Source organism: Geotrypetes seraphini, chromosome 12 (genome assembly GCF_902459505.1).
Source record: "Geotrypetes seraphini chromosome 12, aGeoSer1.1, whole genome shotgun sequence".
Taxonomy (NCBI): domain Eukaryota; kingdom Metazoa; phylum Chordata; class Amphibia; order Gymnophiona; family Dermophiidae; genus Geotrypetes; species Geotrypetes seraphini.
The window spans coordinates 46,128,007-46,144,605 of NC_047095.1; the positions used below are offsets into that span (position 1 = coordinate 46,128,007).

Here is a 16,599-nt window from a genome sequence, read left to right on the forward strand (position 1 = left end):
CTTCAGCAACTTGTCAGCAGCGGTGATCAAGACAAGCTACCGACATCGAGGCCTTCCCTCTACGAGTCCCGCCTTTGTGGAAAAAGGAAGTTGAAACAAGCGGGACTCGCAGAGGGTAGGCCCCGACGTCGGTAGCTTGTGTCGATCGCTGCTGCTGAGTTGCCGAAGAGAGCCGCGGAGCAGGGGATGTGGCCGGAAGCAGGTAGAAGGGAGAGGGAGATAGGAAGGCTGTAGATCTCCAGAGCATGACACCGACCCCGGCCAGGATGATTTCTTTTTCAGGCGTGCATCTTACAAGTCCGGCGTCGCGGCGGGAAATAGCCATGCTGAGCAGTGAGCTCAGCACTACACAGATGAAAGCCTTGCTTGCTGATTGGTCCGGCGGCATGGCCGCCGGACCAATCAGCAAGCAAGGCTTTCATCTGTGTACGTGCTGAGCTCACTCAGCATGGCTATTTCCCGCCGCGACGCCGGACTTGTAAGATGCACGCCTGCGTGACACACTACCGGAGCCACGGCAAAGGTGGATAAGAGCCGCGGGTTGCCGACCCCCGCGGTAGACGGAGGGACCACACGGAGTCACCCACCATACCACCCGATTCGGGTAAGCGCAGGTATCGGTGGGTGGCTTATTTGCGGGGGGGGTGCCTTATTTTACAATTTTTTCTAAAAGGGGGGGCTGTCTTATTTGATGGCCCTGCCTTATCATCGGGGAAACACGGTATATAAGTCCCAATTCCCTTTCCCTTCTAAAACAGGTCTAGCTCCAAACAAATAAGTTCCATTCAGGATATCTTGCAAAATGTTGTTCATGTCTAACCCACCCTTGAGACTGCCCACAACACATCTCCACCATGCCCATCTTGTGCTCTGGACGTACAGAGGCTGGAAATAGTTTCAAGTTTATTTGGGTCTTGATATACCGCTTTTATAAGCAAAGCAGTTTCCAATTTACACAAAGTATTAAAATGGTTTTGGTTTTTTTTTTTTTAATATGTAAAATAGAGGGAACAAATTCACATTTAGGCTATGGACACAACATGATACACATGGGCAGAAGGGGAGGATACATTGCTTAATAAAAGAAAGGGGAAGTAAAAAAACAATAGGAATAAAGGGGATCTTTAATGTAGGGCCTAATGTCTGAGGTTTTTTTGAATAAGAGATTAAGCATAAATCTCAAAAGCATCTCTGAAAAGAAATGTTTTAAGATTAGATTTAAAGTTATTGAGATTCTTTTCTTGTCTCAGTGTCAGAGGTAAAGCGTTCCACAATGTGGGGGCGGTTACAAACGCTTTCAATTTCAAGTATTGGCACTTGGACATCCTGGTGATTAGGACATCAAAGTGCCAATTTGGGATGCTTTTTGGACATCTATATTGGGTTGTTTTTTTTAAATATAAATTTTCAAGACAATTCTTGATAACAGAAATACTGATCCCCATTAAGAAAAACAAAAAACCAATCCACCTCATACATAACAGCAAATACTCATAACAGAGATGAATTAAATTACAAATAAGAAATATTAAGGAAATGTATAAAAAAAGGGGGAGGGGAGAGAGGGCAAAAAAAGAAATTACTTCCAGTAAGCAGAAGAACAAAAAGGTTAATAAAGGCAATTTCTTATAGAGGTAGTAGACCTAACTTTTAAATGGACATCATCTTGCCAAATTAGGAGATGGAGTAGAAGTTGTCACAACTTTAGGAGGCTTCCTCACTTCCAAAAAATTCTTACATTGTTCTGGATCCAGAAAAACATATGATTTTGACTCAAATTTTACAAACATTTACATGTAAACTGAAGGAAAAAAAGTCCCTCCTAAGGCCATCATCTCAAATTTTAGGGCTAAAAAAAGCCTTCTTTCTGAGTTGAGTGGCTCTACAGAGGTCAAGAAATGTCTGCACTTTGTGTCCCAGGAACTCTACATCTTTATAACAAAAATACGGTCGTAAGAGCCAGTTACGATCTGGCTCTAAGGCAAAGGAAGCAATCAAAGTGGCTCTGGACAAAACTGGAGTACAGCCTTCTAGAAAACTGGAAAGATCAAAACTGTCTCCCGAGTCTTCTTTTCTTGCATCCTTACGAGACTCTCCTCTCCAATCCACATAATGTATCTGTGTTATAGGTGGTAAAGACCTATAATATTTCTACAATATATTTCTTTAACATATCAGATGGTGTAAAAATTGGAGATTTGAGAAAGTTAATAAAGTGCAAATTTTAAACGACGCTCATAATTTTCCAAAGTCTCAAGCTTCTGACGAGTGATAATCCAATCTTTAATCAAAGTACCTTGTATATTTTTCATTTTCATAAACTCTTTTTCAAACTTCTTTTCTCCACAGCTACAGTTTTCTCTTAATTTTGCATCATCATTTCCTCAAAATGGGTTACCTGAGTTTGCAGAGATTTTTCTCCTTGTTGAAATAATTCAAGCTTATTCAGCAGGGAATCTTCCGTACTTCCAAAAGCATCCCACAACTCCTCCAGAGTGACCTTTTCCGAACTTTTTCTCCTCTTGTCTTTGGTGGGACCCCCCTAAAAAAAAAAATAATAATAATTTTAAAAAACTCAGGGGCTCTTGAGAAGAGGCAAAGCTGAAACTGTCTCTTTTTCCACCAAGACTGAGATCATTGGAGCCCCGTCTCAGGATCCAGAAACTGCAATTCCTCCGATAGCCACCATCTGAGTCTGCTCCGATGAAAACACCCCATTTCCGGGTCAAGGAGGTATCTCTGAGCATTTTGGGCTAAGGGTTATGTCTAAGATGCTGTGTCCTGTATCACCTTCCTGAGACATCCCTAACTGCTCTTGAGATCTAGAAACCAGCACTGCTTAGCTAAGAATCTTCTGCTCCACTTAAGTCGAGGATATACCAGATTCGGATGCGTAAAACCTGGGTTTTCCTTTGCATTTCACCATAGTTCTTCCCACAAATCACTCACAGCAGGATCGAAGCTCAGCAGTGTACTTCCTCTGTTGGCACCATCTTAGCCACTCCCCCTGGACGTCTATGTTTTTTTATTATGAGTCTGATAGAGTTCAGTTGCCGTTTTTATAGTTCCTTTCAGCTTGGACCACAGTCTTCCTACTTCCTTTATATCCTCCTATCCCACCAGTTTTTTCTTCAGGAACACTCATTTTACTGAAATCTGTTTATTCAGCAGGGAATCTTCCGTACTTCCAACAGCATCCCACAACTCCTCCATAGTGAAATCTGCACGCTTGACATCCAGGACTTTGCGCTTTGTTCCTACTGTCCACTTTGGCTCTTACTTCAAACCATACCATATGATAATCACTGCTACCAAGGTAGGTGCCAAGCTGGACATTAGACACACTTTCTTCATTCGTGAGCACCGGATCAAGCATCATCCCTTCCCTCTTGGGTTCCATCACCATTTGGCTGAGCACTTTGAAGGGCATCCACAATGTGTCTGCCTCTTTCCAATTGTGCAGCTGGGACATTCCAGTCCATGTCAGGAAGGTTGAAACCTCCTAGTACCATCACTTCCCCTTTCAGACTCAGTTTTTGGATGTCTGCATTTGATTTAGTCAATGTGGTGTCTGATTTAGTCGATAATGATCTTTTTTCAAGGATTCATTCTATAGGCATTGCTGATATGCCACTCGCCTCATTCATCTCTTATTTAAATGGCACAGTACTATCTCAGATCCATTTATTTTGATGTATGGAATTCCAATTTTATTTAATATTTTTCTATCTCCTTTAATTACACTCATTCAATCTCTCAACCTCAACTCATTTGTATTAGCAGATGATATCCAAATAATAGCCACTATTCACAATGATGATCCTGTAGAAATTAATAATCTTAATATCAAACTTCCACAAATTGCAGACTGGCTTTCTTCTAGTAAACTGAAATGCAATCCTGATAAATCCAAATTACTGCTCATAACAGGCTCCAAAATCCCTTCCATCTCATCCCCTATTATCATCTCAGGAACACATTTTTCTCCATCTGAAACAATTAAAATTCTTGGTATCATGCTGGACGGTAAAATGTCCTTTCAAAATCATATAATTAATATCATGAAGGAATGTCTTTTTCAAACGTTAAATTAATATACAAGGTGTGACATCTTTTTTATGCTTTCACCCTTAGAATTCTTACCCATTTCTTCGTTATCTCATATCTTGAATATTGATTTCTCACCTTCACGATATTAGGACCTAAGATCTTGGTTCAAAATTCAACTTTATGCTTAGTCACCAAATCGCACAAATTTGACTATGTGACTCCTTTACTGTGATATGAACATTAGAACCCTGTCATTCACTGTATCACCTACAAATTACTTTTATTAACTTATAAGACATATCATTCTGGATCTCCCTTTTATCTATCATGCCTTCTTAAACCTTATACACCATCCTGACCTCTTCATTCATCACATCTTAACTACCCAGACCCAACAGGTGTCAGAAATGTAGACCAGGGTTTTCTAGTCCTACATTTCCAGTACCGGTTTTCATGTAACTCACGCCTACATAGGTGCTTCAGACAGCCTAACGCCACTTCCAGCATTGGCTATGCCTAGTTTAGCATGTGGCGGCCTAAAGCGCCTATGTAGGTACGATTCTGGTGCTGATTTTCTAGGCAACAGTATGTACTTCAAATCTCAGTTAAAAAAGCCATTTGGATGGCATTTCTAATGGAGGTATGGGTGCCTACCAGGGCCTAGAAAAACAGTGCTGGTTTGAGAATCCGAGACTATTTGTATATATAATTGTTGCAAATTGCCTAGATGGATTCCCTGGCTGTGGTATATCAAGCTTTAATATATATTGAACCTGTGGGGCTAAATTCTAAATATAGCCCCAAAACATCAGCACCAAAAAAAATGCTATTCTATAAACAATGCTTAAAGTTAAGTGTGGTTTATAGACTAGCACTTACACCCAAGGAACATGACTAAATATAAGTGCATGGAGGCCCTAATTCTATAACTATGCATGCAACTTAATGGAAACACCCCAATTCTACCCATTTCCACGCAGATCCCGTGATTAAATTTACTCTTGTAACCTGTAATCGATTCTATTTAGCACTGATAATTGCTTGTTAATATGCTAATTAGCTTGATATTCACCTAAACTGTGTGCACAAGCTTGGGAACATGACCAAAATTGCACATGCAATTTTAGTCACTTTTTATAGAATTGGGGGAGTTAATGTAAACTGCCAGGATGCTTCTAGTGAGAGACAGTTAAATGCATTAAAAGCCAATATTACACAAGAGAGATGCTCAAAATTATTTTCTAACAAGTATAGCCACCCACAAAAATCATACTCTGCAAAGAACTTAACTTTTATCAAGCCGCATTAGGGTTTTTATAGCACCAGCTGCTGCAGTAAAAGCCCCGACGCTCACAGAATTCCTGTGAGCATCGGAGCTTTTGCAGAAGACCAATAATAAAAAATCCTAACGCAGCTTGATAAAAGGGAGCCTTAATGAGGATTATTGTAGTAACCAACTGAAGTGGTAGAGTATGAAAGTCATTGTTGCATCTACATAATGCATTATAGTTATGTTGTAGATTTATATATTAGCACTTTTAAAATGCTGACTAGCTTTTAGGTACAATCGCTGTTTATTTACTGCAATTTTTTTTAGAATGAAGCAACATTCGTCTAGTGATCCTCACTGTCAGTTTTGACACTTCAAACTCACATCGTCTGCTGTTACAGTCATTACACTCCTGCTCTTCTTCATTGTAGAGATGAAATTTACCAGCTACTTCCCGATAAATATGCAATTCAGTTTCCTCAAGTCTTTGAACCTACCGGAAGAAAAACAGAAGAAAAGCTCTATTCAATTGCATATCGGCAAAGGAGTAAGACTTGAAAGTGCTTCATAGTAATAGCATTGCTTGCTCAGAACAAAGCATTATCATCATCATGAAGGTACATTGTTATAGGTAGGATTACATTAACATTACAGATGATGCAGCTGGGCATATATAGAATCCTGGGTTCAAAATTCCTTTTATCTGCAACATTCTGCGGTTTAAAAGATTTTTGCAAATGTATTTTTTCAGAAAGCGTGTATGATTGGGCATAAATGTATCACGCAATTTTGGCTACAGAAAGAATATCCAAGTTTCTGGCTTTGGAGGAATCAATTGCATCGTTTATTTTTATTTGAGAGTTGGGAGGTTCGACGTTTGCCTAGAAAAACTTGTCTTTTTATGGAGGTTTGGGATCCTTATATTCAAAATCTTTCACCAAGAACAAGAAGTTTAATTCTCAATGATTTACGATGAAGCTAAGGTTATCGAATTACATTCCAGATATTTATTTTATTTCTTTATTTTTGTCAACTTTCATCCGGGGTGGGGGGATTTCATTTGGAGGGAAGGGTAGGGGGGAAGGGGATGGAATCAAGGGGGGTGTAGAAAGAAATGAATTAGTTCATATGGAAGTTTAATTTGGAGGAATGATATAAATATGTATGAAATATTATTATGATTGTTATTGTAATGAATGTATTTTTGTATTATCTTATTGTATTTCCTATTGGATTCTTTCAATAAAAATTGTTATAAATTATTAAAGGATAAAAAAAAAGATTTTTGCAGTTCTGCATTTAATATGTTTATGAAAATCAGCTGAAAATATTTTAAACAAAAGTAACAGTCATTCCACTATTCCAATGGACAAATCACCTGAGTTGCCATTATTCATGTTTATTAAAAATATATATATATATATATATATCTAATAGGTTGGTTAGGTAAGGTGTAACTTTGCTGAAAACAAAAAAAGACTGTGGATGAAGATGTTCTGAATGATGATTTATTTGTCACTCTTCACAATAAAAACATATATGAATATGATAGGCCACATGTGTTGATCCTACCCAGACCCAACGCGGTCCGTATTTCGGCGTACACACCTTCCTCAGGGGTCCAGTTGGATATAATGGTCTCAGCTAACAATTGTAGACTAAAAAAACAGTACGTATACGTATCTTTAAACAAAATCTCTAAATGACTGAGTCATTCCAATTAAATCCACCTCTGCGATCAATCATTATTTTTATCATGACACAGTAAGTCCAACCATTTTGGACATCAGGCTCACTAGTCTACAGTTTCCTTGATCATCCCCAGAGTTCTTTTCACAAATTGGTATTACATTGGCCACCTTCCAGTCCTGGGATATTACAGCTGTTTTGAATGATAGGTTACAGATTACTAGTGACAGGTTTGACATTCCATGTTTGAACTTTTTTAGGACTCTAGGGTATATACCATATGGTCTTGGCAATTTGCTGCTCTTTAGTTTGTCAATCTGATCTATTATATCATTCAGATTTACAGTGGTGTGCTTTGGTTGTTTAGAAACATCACCATCAAAGGAGGTTACCAGTGTGGATATGATGCCCACCCCTCCTCAGCAAAAACAGAGGCAAAGAAATTGTAGATATTCTGATATTATATTATCTTATCCTCCCTACGCATGCCCTTACCCCTTGGTTGTCCAGTGGGCTTTTTACTTGGGATGCACTTAGAAAAGATTAGGGGGGGGGGGTCAATATTAAAAGCAATTTAACCAGCCAGAAATGACCCCTGGCTAGTTTAGTCACCTGTTTGTGGCGAACAGGTCATTTTCAGAAGCACTTAACCGGTTATTACCAATATTTAGCATTTAACTTGCGAAGGCAACTGCATAAATAGGACTGCATATAAGTAAATCCTATCATTATGTGGTGCCCCATTGCCAGGTAAGTGATAAATATCACATTTAACTGGATATGGTATAGCTGGCTCTAAAAACCTGGAAATTCAATGACAAAGTCCAGACATGGCCTAGAATCGAATTTCCCAACATACCGGCAGTGGTCAGCAAAACAATGAATGCCACTGGCTAAATATCGACCCCTTTAGTGTTAGTTCTTGCCTTTAGTATTAGTTTTTTTCAACGTCTCTTGGTCCATCTTTTTAGTATCTAACTTGCCTGTGCTTATTCCTATTTTCTTCATTAGGGGTTTGCTTTCCATTTTCTGAAAAATGGCCGTTTGGCTTTTATTGCATCTTCAACCGTACCATTTTCCACACTGGCAGTCACTTGGCTTTCGTTCAATCTTTTTTAATGTATGTAATATATTTTGTCTGGGCTTCCAATATAGTTTTCTAAAATAATGTCCACATCTCATGCAAACTTTTAACTCTCGTCACTACTTCTTTGTTTTCTAATTCCCTTATTTTATCATATTCTCCCTTATTAAAATTAAGTGCAGGAGCTCTAGAGATTATTTTAGGGTTTCTTCCAGTGATGACAAGTTTGATTGCATTGTGATTTATACTCCATCACAATTACTCCTTACATCAGGCCCTGTATTCCAGTAAGGACTAGATCCCCCATTACTAAGTTGCAGTAGAGGTTTCTACTGTGGCCCGGTGTGCTAAATGCTCCAACGCTGAATGAATATTCTGAATTCTTTGCTTCAGTCTTTACAGAAGAAGATGTAAGAGATCTACCTGAACCGGAAATGGTTTTCAAGGGTGATGATGTGGAGGAACTGAAAGAAATCTCAGTGAATCTGGAAGATATACTAAGCCAAATCGAGAAGTTAAAAAGTGATAAATCGCCTGGACCAAATGGTATACTTCACAGGGTACTAAAAGAACTCAAACATGAAATTGCCGACATGCTGTTAGTGATCTGTAACCTGTCGCTACAATTGTCTGTAGTACCTGAAGATTGGAGGGTGGCCAATGTTACGTCAATTTTTAAAAAGGGTTCCAGGGGAGATCTGGGAAATTACAGACTGGTAAGTCTGACTTCAGTATTGGGCAAAATGGGTGGAAACAAATATAAAAAAATAAAATTGTGGAACACGTAGACAAACATGATTTAATGAGACAAAGTCAGCATGGGTTCAGCTGAGAGAGATCTTGCCTCACCAATCTGCTTGACTTCTTTGAAGATGTGAATAAATATGTGGATAATGGTGAGCCAATTGATATAGTGCATCTAGATTTTCAGAAAGCTTTTGATAAAGTTCCTCAAGAGAGGCTCCTAAGAAAATTAAAGAGTCATGGGATAGATGGCAAAGTTCAGGATTAGGAAATGGTTATCAGATAGAAAACAGAAGGTAGGGTTACATGGTCATTTTTCTCAATGGAGGAGAGTAAACAGTGGAGTGCCGCAGGGGTCTGTACTGGGATGGATCAGTGCTATTTAACTTATTTATAAATGATCTGGAAATTGGAATGATGAATGAGGTGATTAAATTTGCAGATGACACTAAATTGTTCAAAGTTGTTAAAACGCATGCGGATTGTGAAAAATTGCAGGCAGACCTTAATAATTTGGAACACTGGGTATCCAAGTGGCAGATAAAATTTAATGTGGACAAATGAGAAGTGATGCACATTGGGAAGAATAACACAAATCACAGTTATCGGATGCTAGGGTCCACCTTGGGGGTTAGCGCCCATGAAAAGGATCCGAGTGTCATCGTAGACAATATGATGAAACCTTCTGCTCAATGTGTGGCAGCAGCCATAAAAGCAAACAAGATGCTAAGAATTATTAAAAAAGGAATGATTAACAAGACTAAGAATGTTATGACCCTGTATTGCTCCATGGTGCGACCTCAACTGGAGTATTGCATTCAATTCTGGTTTCCTTATCTCAAGTAAGATATAGCGGCACTAGAAAAGGTTCAAAGAAGAGTGACCAAGCTGATAAAGGGTATGGAACTCCTCTCATATGAGGAAAGACTAAAAAGGTTAGGGCTATTCAACTTGGAAAAGAGATGGCTGAAGGGAGATACGATTGAAGTCTTCAAAATCCTGAGTGGAGCAGAATGAGTACAAAAGGATCGATTTTCACTCCGTCAAAAATCACAAAGACTAGAGGACACTTTAAAACCAGGTAATACTTTTTAAAACCAATAGGAGGAGGAAATATTTTTTTCACTCAGAGAATAGTTAAGCTCTGGAACACATTGCCAGAGGTTGTAGAAAGAGCGGATAATGTAGCTGGTTTTAAGAAAGGTTTGGACAATTTCCTGGAGGAAAAATCCATAGTCTGTTATTGAGAAAGGCATGGGGGGAAGCCACTGCATGCCCTGGATCGGTAGCATGAAATGTTGCTACTCCTTGGGTTTTGGCCAGGTACTAGGGAACTGGATTGGCCACCATGAGAACGGGCTACTGGACTTGATGGACCATTGGTCTGACCCAGTAAGGCTATTCTTATGTTCATATGTTCCAACGTGCATCAGAATTCTATGAGCATTGGAACAGCGTCAGAGCATTTAGCACTCTGAGCTGCGGTAGAAACCGCTACTGCATCTTAGAAAAATGGGGGTTGAACAGTGAAGGACAGACCAACATGAGTCTATGGGTCTTTCTTTTACTCTCATCCATCTAAAATGGTGTTCCTTTCTTTCTTTTAAATTTTGCATTAAAATTTGCTTTTATGTAAATTGCTCTTTTATGCTTGTCAGGCAGTGAAGAACATCAAGTTTATTAAACTATTAACCATAATCTACCATGCCTCATATTGACAAATACATGCATTAAACACTTAATCTGGGCTTGAATTGGAAAGGAAGGCTGCCACTTGAGGTATGCCCTCATAACTTTCTTAAGAAAGGGTAGGGGGGGACACAAGACACTGCTGGGCCACAGAGAGACCTATTGCAGCACTCTTAAAAGTGAGCAGGAAACTGTTTGGGTCCTATGTCGGTTTTGTCAGTTTTAAATGAAGCTCTTGCTTCAAGACACCAAGCCTGGGTAATTGCTCCAGCAACTGAAGCTGGAATTGCTGCATTTTCTATATTTGAAATTGTTCTGCATCACATATTTCTTTTATCTAGCATCCAGGCTCCATTCTGAGAACAGTGTAGAGGATTATACAAAAATGTTCCTTTCTCTCTTGCTGCAATCCTTCACTTTCTCTCCAGGGAGATGTTAGTTAGAACATCAGGCTGGGAGCCAGGGTTCAGATCTTGTTTTTCCCAGTGATGAAGTCACTTCATTCTTCATTGCCTCAGGTGCAGACTTGGACTGAAAGTTCTGTAAGGTAGGAGCTAATTACTTATTTGAGCTTGGATTTGAAAGATGCATATTCTGCTCACTTCCTACAAGAGTTTATCATCTCTGGTCATTCTTTGTACCCTTCCCTCCTAGGCAGAAACCTCTATCTTGGTCTTAGAAGGCTAGCAGTCCAGTGCCATGTTCTCTCTCTTGCCCCATCTGGAACACATATTCTGCTTGTACCACAGACACTCAACATTCATTTTCCACTCAAAGTCCAGCATTCCAACTTTACTTCATAAAGCTCAACATCCTTCACACAGGTGTTCAACATCCATCCATTCAGAAATCCAATCTCCATCTCTTCATAGACACATGATGGCAGATAAAGGCCAAATGGCCCATCTAGTTTGCCCATCCACTGTAACCATTATCTCTTTCTCTCTCTGAGAGATCCCATGTGCCTACCTCATGCCTTCTTGAATTCAGAAACAGTCTGTCTCCACCACTTCTTCTGGGAGACTGTTTCACGCATTTACCACCCTTTCTGTAAAAAAGTATTTCCTTAGATTACTCCTGAGCCTATCACCTCTTAACTTCATCCTATACCCTTTCATTCCAGAGCTTCCTTTCAAATGAGACTCAGCTCATGTGTATTTATGATACATAGGTATTTAAACATTTGTTATATCTTCCCTCTCCCGCCTTTCCTCCAAAGTAAACAGACTGAGATCTTTGTCCCCATACACCTTATGATGAAAACCACACACCATTTTAGTAGCCTTCCTCTGGACTGACTCCATCCTTTTTATATCTTTTTGAAGATGTGATTTCCAGAATTGTACACAATATTCTGAGGGCTCACCAGAGTCTTATACAGGGGCATCAATATCTCCTTTTTCCTACTTACCATACCTCTTCCTATGTACCCTAGCATCTTTCTAGCTTTCGCCATCACCTTTTCAACCTGTTTGGCCACCTTAAGATCATCCTATATATACTGTAAATTCTTCACCCCCTAAAACTGTACTGCTCCTTAGGGTCTTTGCAGTCCAAATGCATGACCTTGCATTTCTTAGCATTAGATTTTAGCTGCCAAATTTCAGACCATTCTTCTTCACACCATTTTGGTATCATCTGCAAAGAGGCAAATCTTACCTGACAGCCCTTCAGCAATATCGCTTATAAAAATGTTAAAAAGAACAGGCTCAAGAACAGAACCTTGAGGCACACCACTGGTAATATCCCTTTCCTCAGAGCAATCTCCATTGACCACTACCCTCTATCGTCTTCCACTTAGCCAGTTCCTGACCCAGCCCATCACTTTGGGGGCTTTCTAAAATCTAAATATACCACATCTAGCACACTCCCTCTACTCAATTCTCTGGTCATCCAGTCATAGAAATTGATCAGATTAGTAAATCCATGTTGCCTCTGGTCCTATAATACACCAGATTCCAGAAACTTCACCATTCTCTGTTTTAAAAGCATTTCCATTAATTTGCTTACCACAAAATTCAGACTTACTGGCCTGTAATTCCCTACTTCTTCCTTACTTCCACTTTTGTGTAGAGGGACCACATCCACCCTTCTCCAGTCCTCAGTATCACTCCCAACTCTAGAGAAGCATTGTAAAGGTCAGTCAGCGGAGCCACCAGATCTTCCCTAAGTTCCTTCAGCACCTTCAGATGTACACCATCCGGCCCCACTTTGTCTACCTTTTATTTAGCTAGCTCCTCATGAACACAACCCTCTGAAAATTGATTGGGGGGGTCTACCACTTCACCAGCCCTAATTTGCATTTTTTCTTCTGCGGTTCCGCTCCTGGATCTTCAGCTGTGAACACAGAAAATAAATATTTGTTGAGCAATTCAGCCTTTCTTTATCAGCTTCTACATATTTTCCCCTTCACTTTTGAGTCTCACAATGCCACTTTTGTACTTCTTCCTATCACCGATATATCTAAAAAATGTTTTGTTTCCCTGTTTTACCATGTCAGCTATTTTTCTTCCATTTACCATGTCAGCTATTTTTTCTTCCATTCAATCTGACAATTAATTAACTCAGTATCCAGCTAAAAAAACCTCATCCTGCCAAGCCAGAATGATTTCAACTACCACAGTAAGGCGACCTTTTACTAAGCTCTTAGGTGCTAAAACAGGCCAGATGGGGCAAAGCTGACTTAACCTGGGATGCGCTAAAGTGTTCCCCTTAATTCTGTCGTGTGAGCATATGCTAACAGGATGCAAACACCATAATTCTACACATAATGCTCAAAATTGCATATACAAACTTAGTCACGTGACCAAATTGCACGGACAATTTAATTATTTAACAAGCTATTTATGGCCAGATTCTATAAATGCTGCCTAAGCGTGCCTACATTGTAGGCACTGCTCTGCATGGTTATCAATCAACCGCTAGGTGCCGCTTATAGAATCAAGCCTAGCAGTGCCAAAGCAGTCTTTGGCACCACTAGGCATTCTAGAGGTGTATTTATTAGGTGCCAATGACTCGAGTTCAAATCCTAGTGACTTGATTAGTTAAACATCCAAAAAGAAGTCGGTCATGTGCTAGTTCGATGAGGTCCTCCTGCGTCATTCCCATAGTAGCTGTCAATGTATCCAGCCACCTAGTTGTAGATCACCCTCTTTACCTAGTTCATCTTCCCAAACATGATTTCTCTTTCTTCTAGCAGCATGACCAAAATACGATAGTCGTAACTCTCTCCCTCAATGACCACCTCAACTCCTTGGCTAAATCATGCTTTTTCAGCCTCCACATGCTGAGGAAAGTAAGATCCTATTTTCACCAACAACATTTCGCCGTCCTTGTCCAATCCATCATCCTCTCCAAATTAGACTACTGCAATGCCATCTACTTAAGCCTATCAAAAAAAAGTCTTCAAAGACTCCAGCTAATCCAAAATACTGCAGCCAAGTTGATCTTTGCAAAACGCTAGTCTGACCATGTCTCCCCACTTCTAGCCAAACTTCACTGGCTCCCAGTGATTTCCAGAATCCATTTTAAATGCTCCTGCCTGGCTTTTAAGATCCTTCATGGCATCCTTCCTCCCTTAATCCCACTATCTTATAACTCCTCGAGTCCTGACTCTACCAGACCCGCCCAAAGGTATAAATTATCCTTCCCCTCTCTACACGGTATTCGCTATGCAGGCAAACTGGGAAAATCCCTTCTCTTCAGAATCACAGGTCTTTGAAACGACCTTATTACCCCGCTGTGGAACCTGGGCTCCCTCCAATTATTCCGCAAGCAACTGAAAACCTGGCTTTTCACTAAAATGTAATTCTATCCCCCCTTACTCTTCTCTTCTATATAAGTTTATGTAAACCTTTTTTTTCCTTCTCTTCCTATATTTTAAGTTCTTGTAAACCATGCCAAGCTCCACAACATCCGTGGAGATGATGCGATATATAAACTTAAGGTTTAGTTTAGTTTAGTTTAGTTTAGTAACTTCATCATGTCTTCCTTAATAAATTATTTTCTCTCTAATCTACTTTCACTTCAATTATCCATTTTTATGTGAACCAAGTCGAGTTCCTTATGGGGAGATGACATGTTATATAAATACAAGATTTAGTTTAGATTAGATCATGTGGGCTTCAAGTAACATATCTGGTCTGATCTATTCCAAAATTGATTTGTTTATGGTTTTTATTTATATCCCGCTTTATACAAAGCAGGTTCCAAGAACACATATATAATAAAATATACAAAATACACATATTACAAATACATATACATACAAACACAATCTTATCTAAACAATCCTGCATCAACATACATAGTTCTTCTGGCGGTCCACGACACGCATAGAATCCTTCTCAAGCACCAGAGTTCAAATGAGTCAATCCTATTTCTGTTTTGTTTCTGTAATGTCCAGTTTTCGAATCCATATTGACCACCGAGAAAATGAGTGCATTTACCTGGCCTAGTTTCCTGTGGTCAATTGCCATGTCAATTAGCCAGTTAAAAAATATAATAAGTTACATGTGGATTTAGGTTAGGCTTTGCTAGGCATCTGCAATTAGAGCACCTAACCTAGGCACCGTTTATAGAATCTAGCCCTTAGTCCCGATAATTGGGAATTATGAATTACTGGTGCCAATTAGCAATAATCAAAATTTACAAGCATCTTTATAGTTGTTTTGCTATAAAGATATGCAAATACAAACCATAATAGGAGGTTAAATTTACGGATACTAAACTTCCCAAAATCACCAGCTTTAAATCCTCATGACTATTTTAAAAAGTACTTAATGGAGATTCTCAAAATTCCTCAACAAGCTATTCCTCCCTTTAATAAAATATATTATATACCAACTAGTATGACTAAAGCTGATGAAGAAGGAAATTTGGTAGTGCAAAAAGATTTGACTGCAGTTTTGGAGGAATCCCTTTCCGATGGTAAGGAAAGGGGGACGCTTTTGGTCTCCTTTGTTTTTTATTTGAATCATATAATGAAACTTTACTTTCGGAATTTACAACAAGATTTTTCTGGACAAAGAATCTGGATCTATCCGGATGTATCCAAGATAACACAAGATCGCAGAAAAGAGTTTCTTTCCATGAGAGATGAAACAAAAAAGAGTGGGGGCTTCTTACCTTTTAGCATATATCCCTGTAAATGTTTGGTTCGCTACTTGGGGATTAAGTACACTTTCTTTTTACCATCACAATTGAGAGCCTTTCTAGACCTTAAAAAGATCTCTGAAGTAATGTAATTTAATTTAGACAATCAGCTGGATCTCAAATTTTTGTGGGATTGTTAATCGTAGTCAGCTTTCCTATAATTAATTATTTAATTTTCCTATTTATTCTCTCCATGGAATTTAATGGATTACCCTGTTTAATTTTGATCTAAGAAAGGAATCGAATTATTACTTTTATAATGTTTTGTTCTTTGAAAAAAAAAATTTTTTATGTTCTGTATTTCTGTAACAAGTGTATTACTTGTGATATATTATAATTCAATAAAAATAAAGATAAAAAAAAAAGATATGCAAATACATTTTGCCACATAGATCTGACAAGGGGGTATGGCCATGGGGAAGCACTGGCGGATCATTGGTGTTTCTTGGATTTATGTGAAGCGTTATAGAATTCTGCGGAATCCACACCTAATTTGAACACTGGGATTTACACCAGAGTTCAGTTGGTGTAAATCCTTACATCCAAAATTGGATACTACTATTTATTATTTCTATAGCGTTACCAGACACAAGCACTTCTGTACATTAAAACATGCAAATGATGGTCCCTGCTCAAAAGTGCTTACAATCTAATTATGACAGACACACTGGACAAAAATGATGATTCACTATATGCTGCTCATGTAGGGAAGAACGAAGGGATGAAGAGGTAGAGGACAACAGAGGGAATAGCAAATAAATATGGTAACTTTACAAGTTGGTAGGGGTAGGACTTAAACCCAGCTTTCAGCCTGGATTTCAATAACACCAGAGATGGAGCCCGACGTACCAAATCGGGCAGTTTTACCAGGGCCTACCCCACCATTCACAGAAACTATTTTTCACACCTAGCCATGGTT

General features: G+C 39.1%; 1 protein-coding gene across 4 annotated transcripts in view; it reads right to left on the reverse strand.

The window, feature by feature from the left end:
• PDE4B (phosphodiesterase 4B) overlaps nt 1-16,599 on the reverse strand; it is a 522,826-nt gene that overhangs the window by 452,709 nt on the left and 53,518 nt on the right. For 3 of the 4 annotated variants that reach the window (XM_033916534.1, XM_033916536.1, XM_033916535.1), the window contains exons 2-3: nt 5,705-5,813; nt 2,399-2,542 (exon numbers count right to left, since the gene is read on the reverse strand). In XM_033916534.1, the coding sequence (XP_033772425.1) occupies nt 2,399-2,542; nt 5,705-5,746 (186 nt within the window). In that variant the 5' untranslated portion in view covers nt 5,747-5,813. The remainder of the gene's footprint in view (nt 1-2,398; nt 2,543-5,704; nt 5,814-16,599) is intronic. The other variant, XM_033916537.1, reaches the window with a different exon arrangement.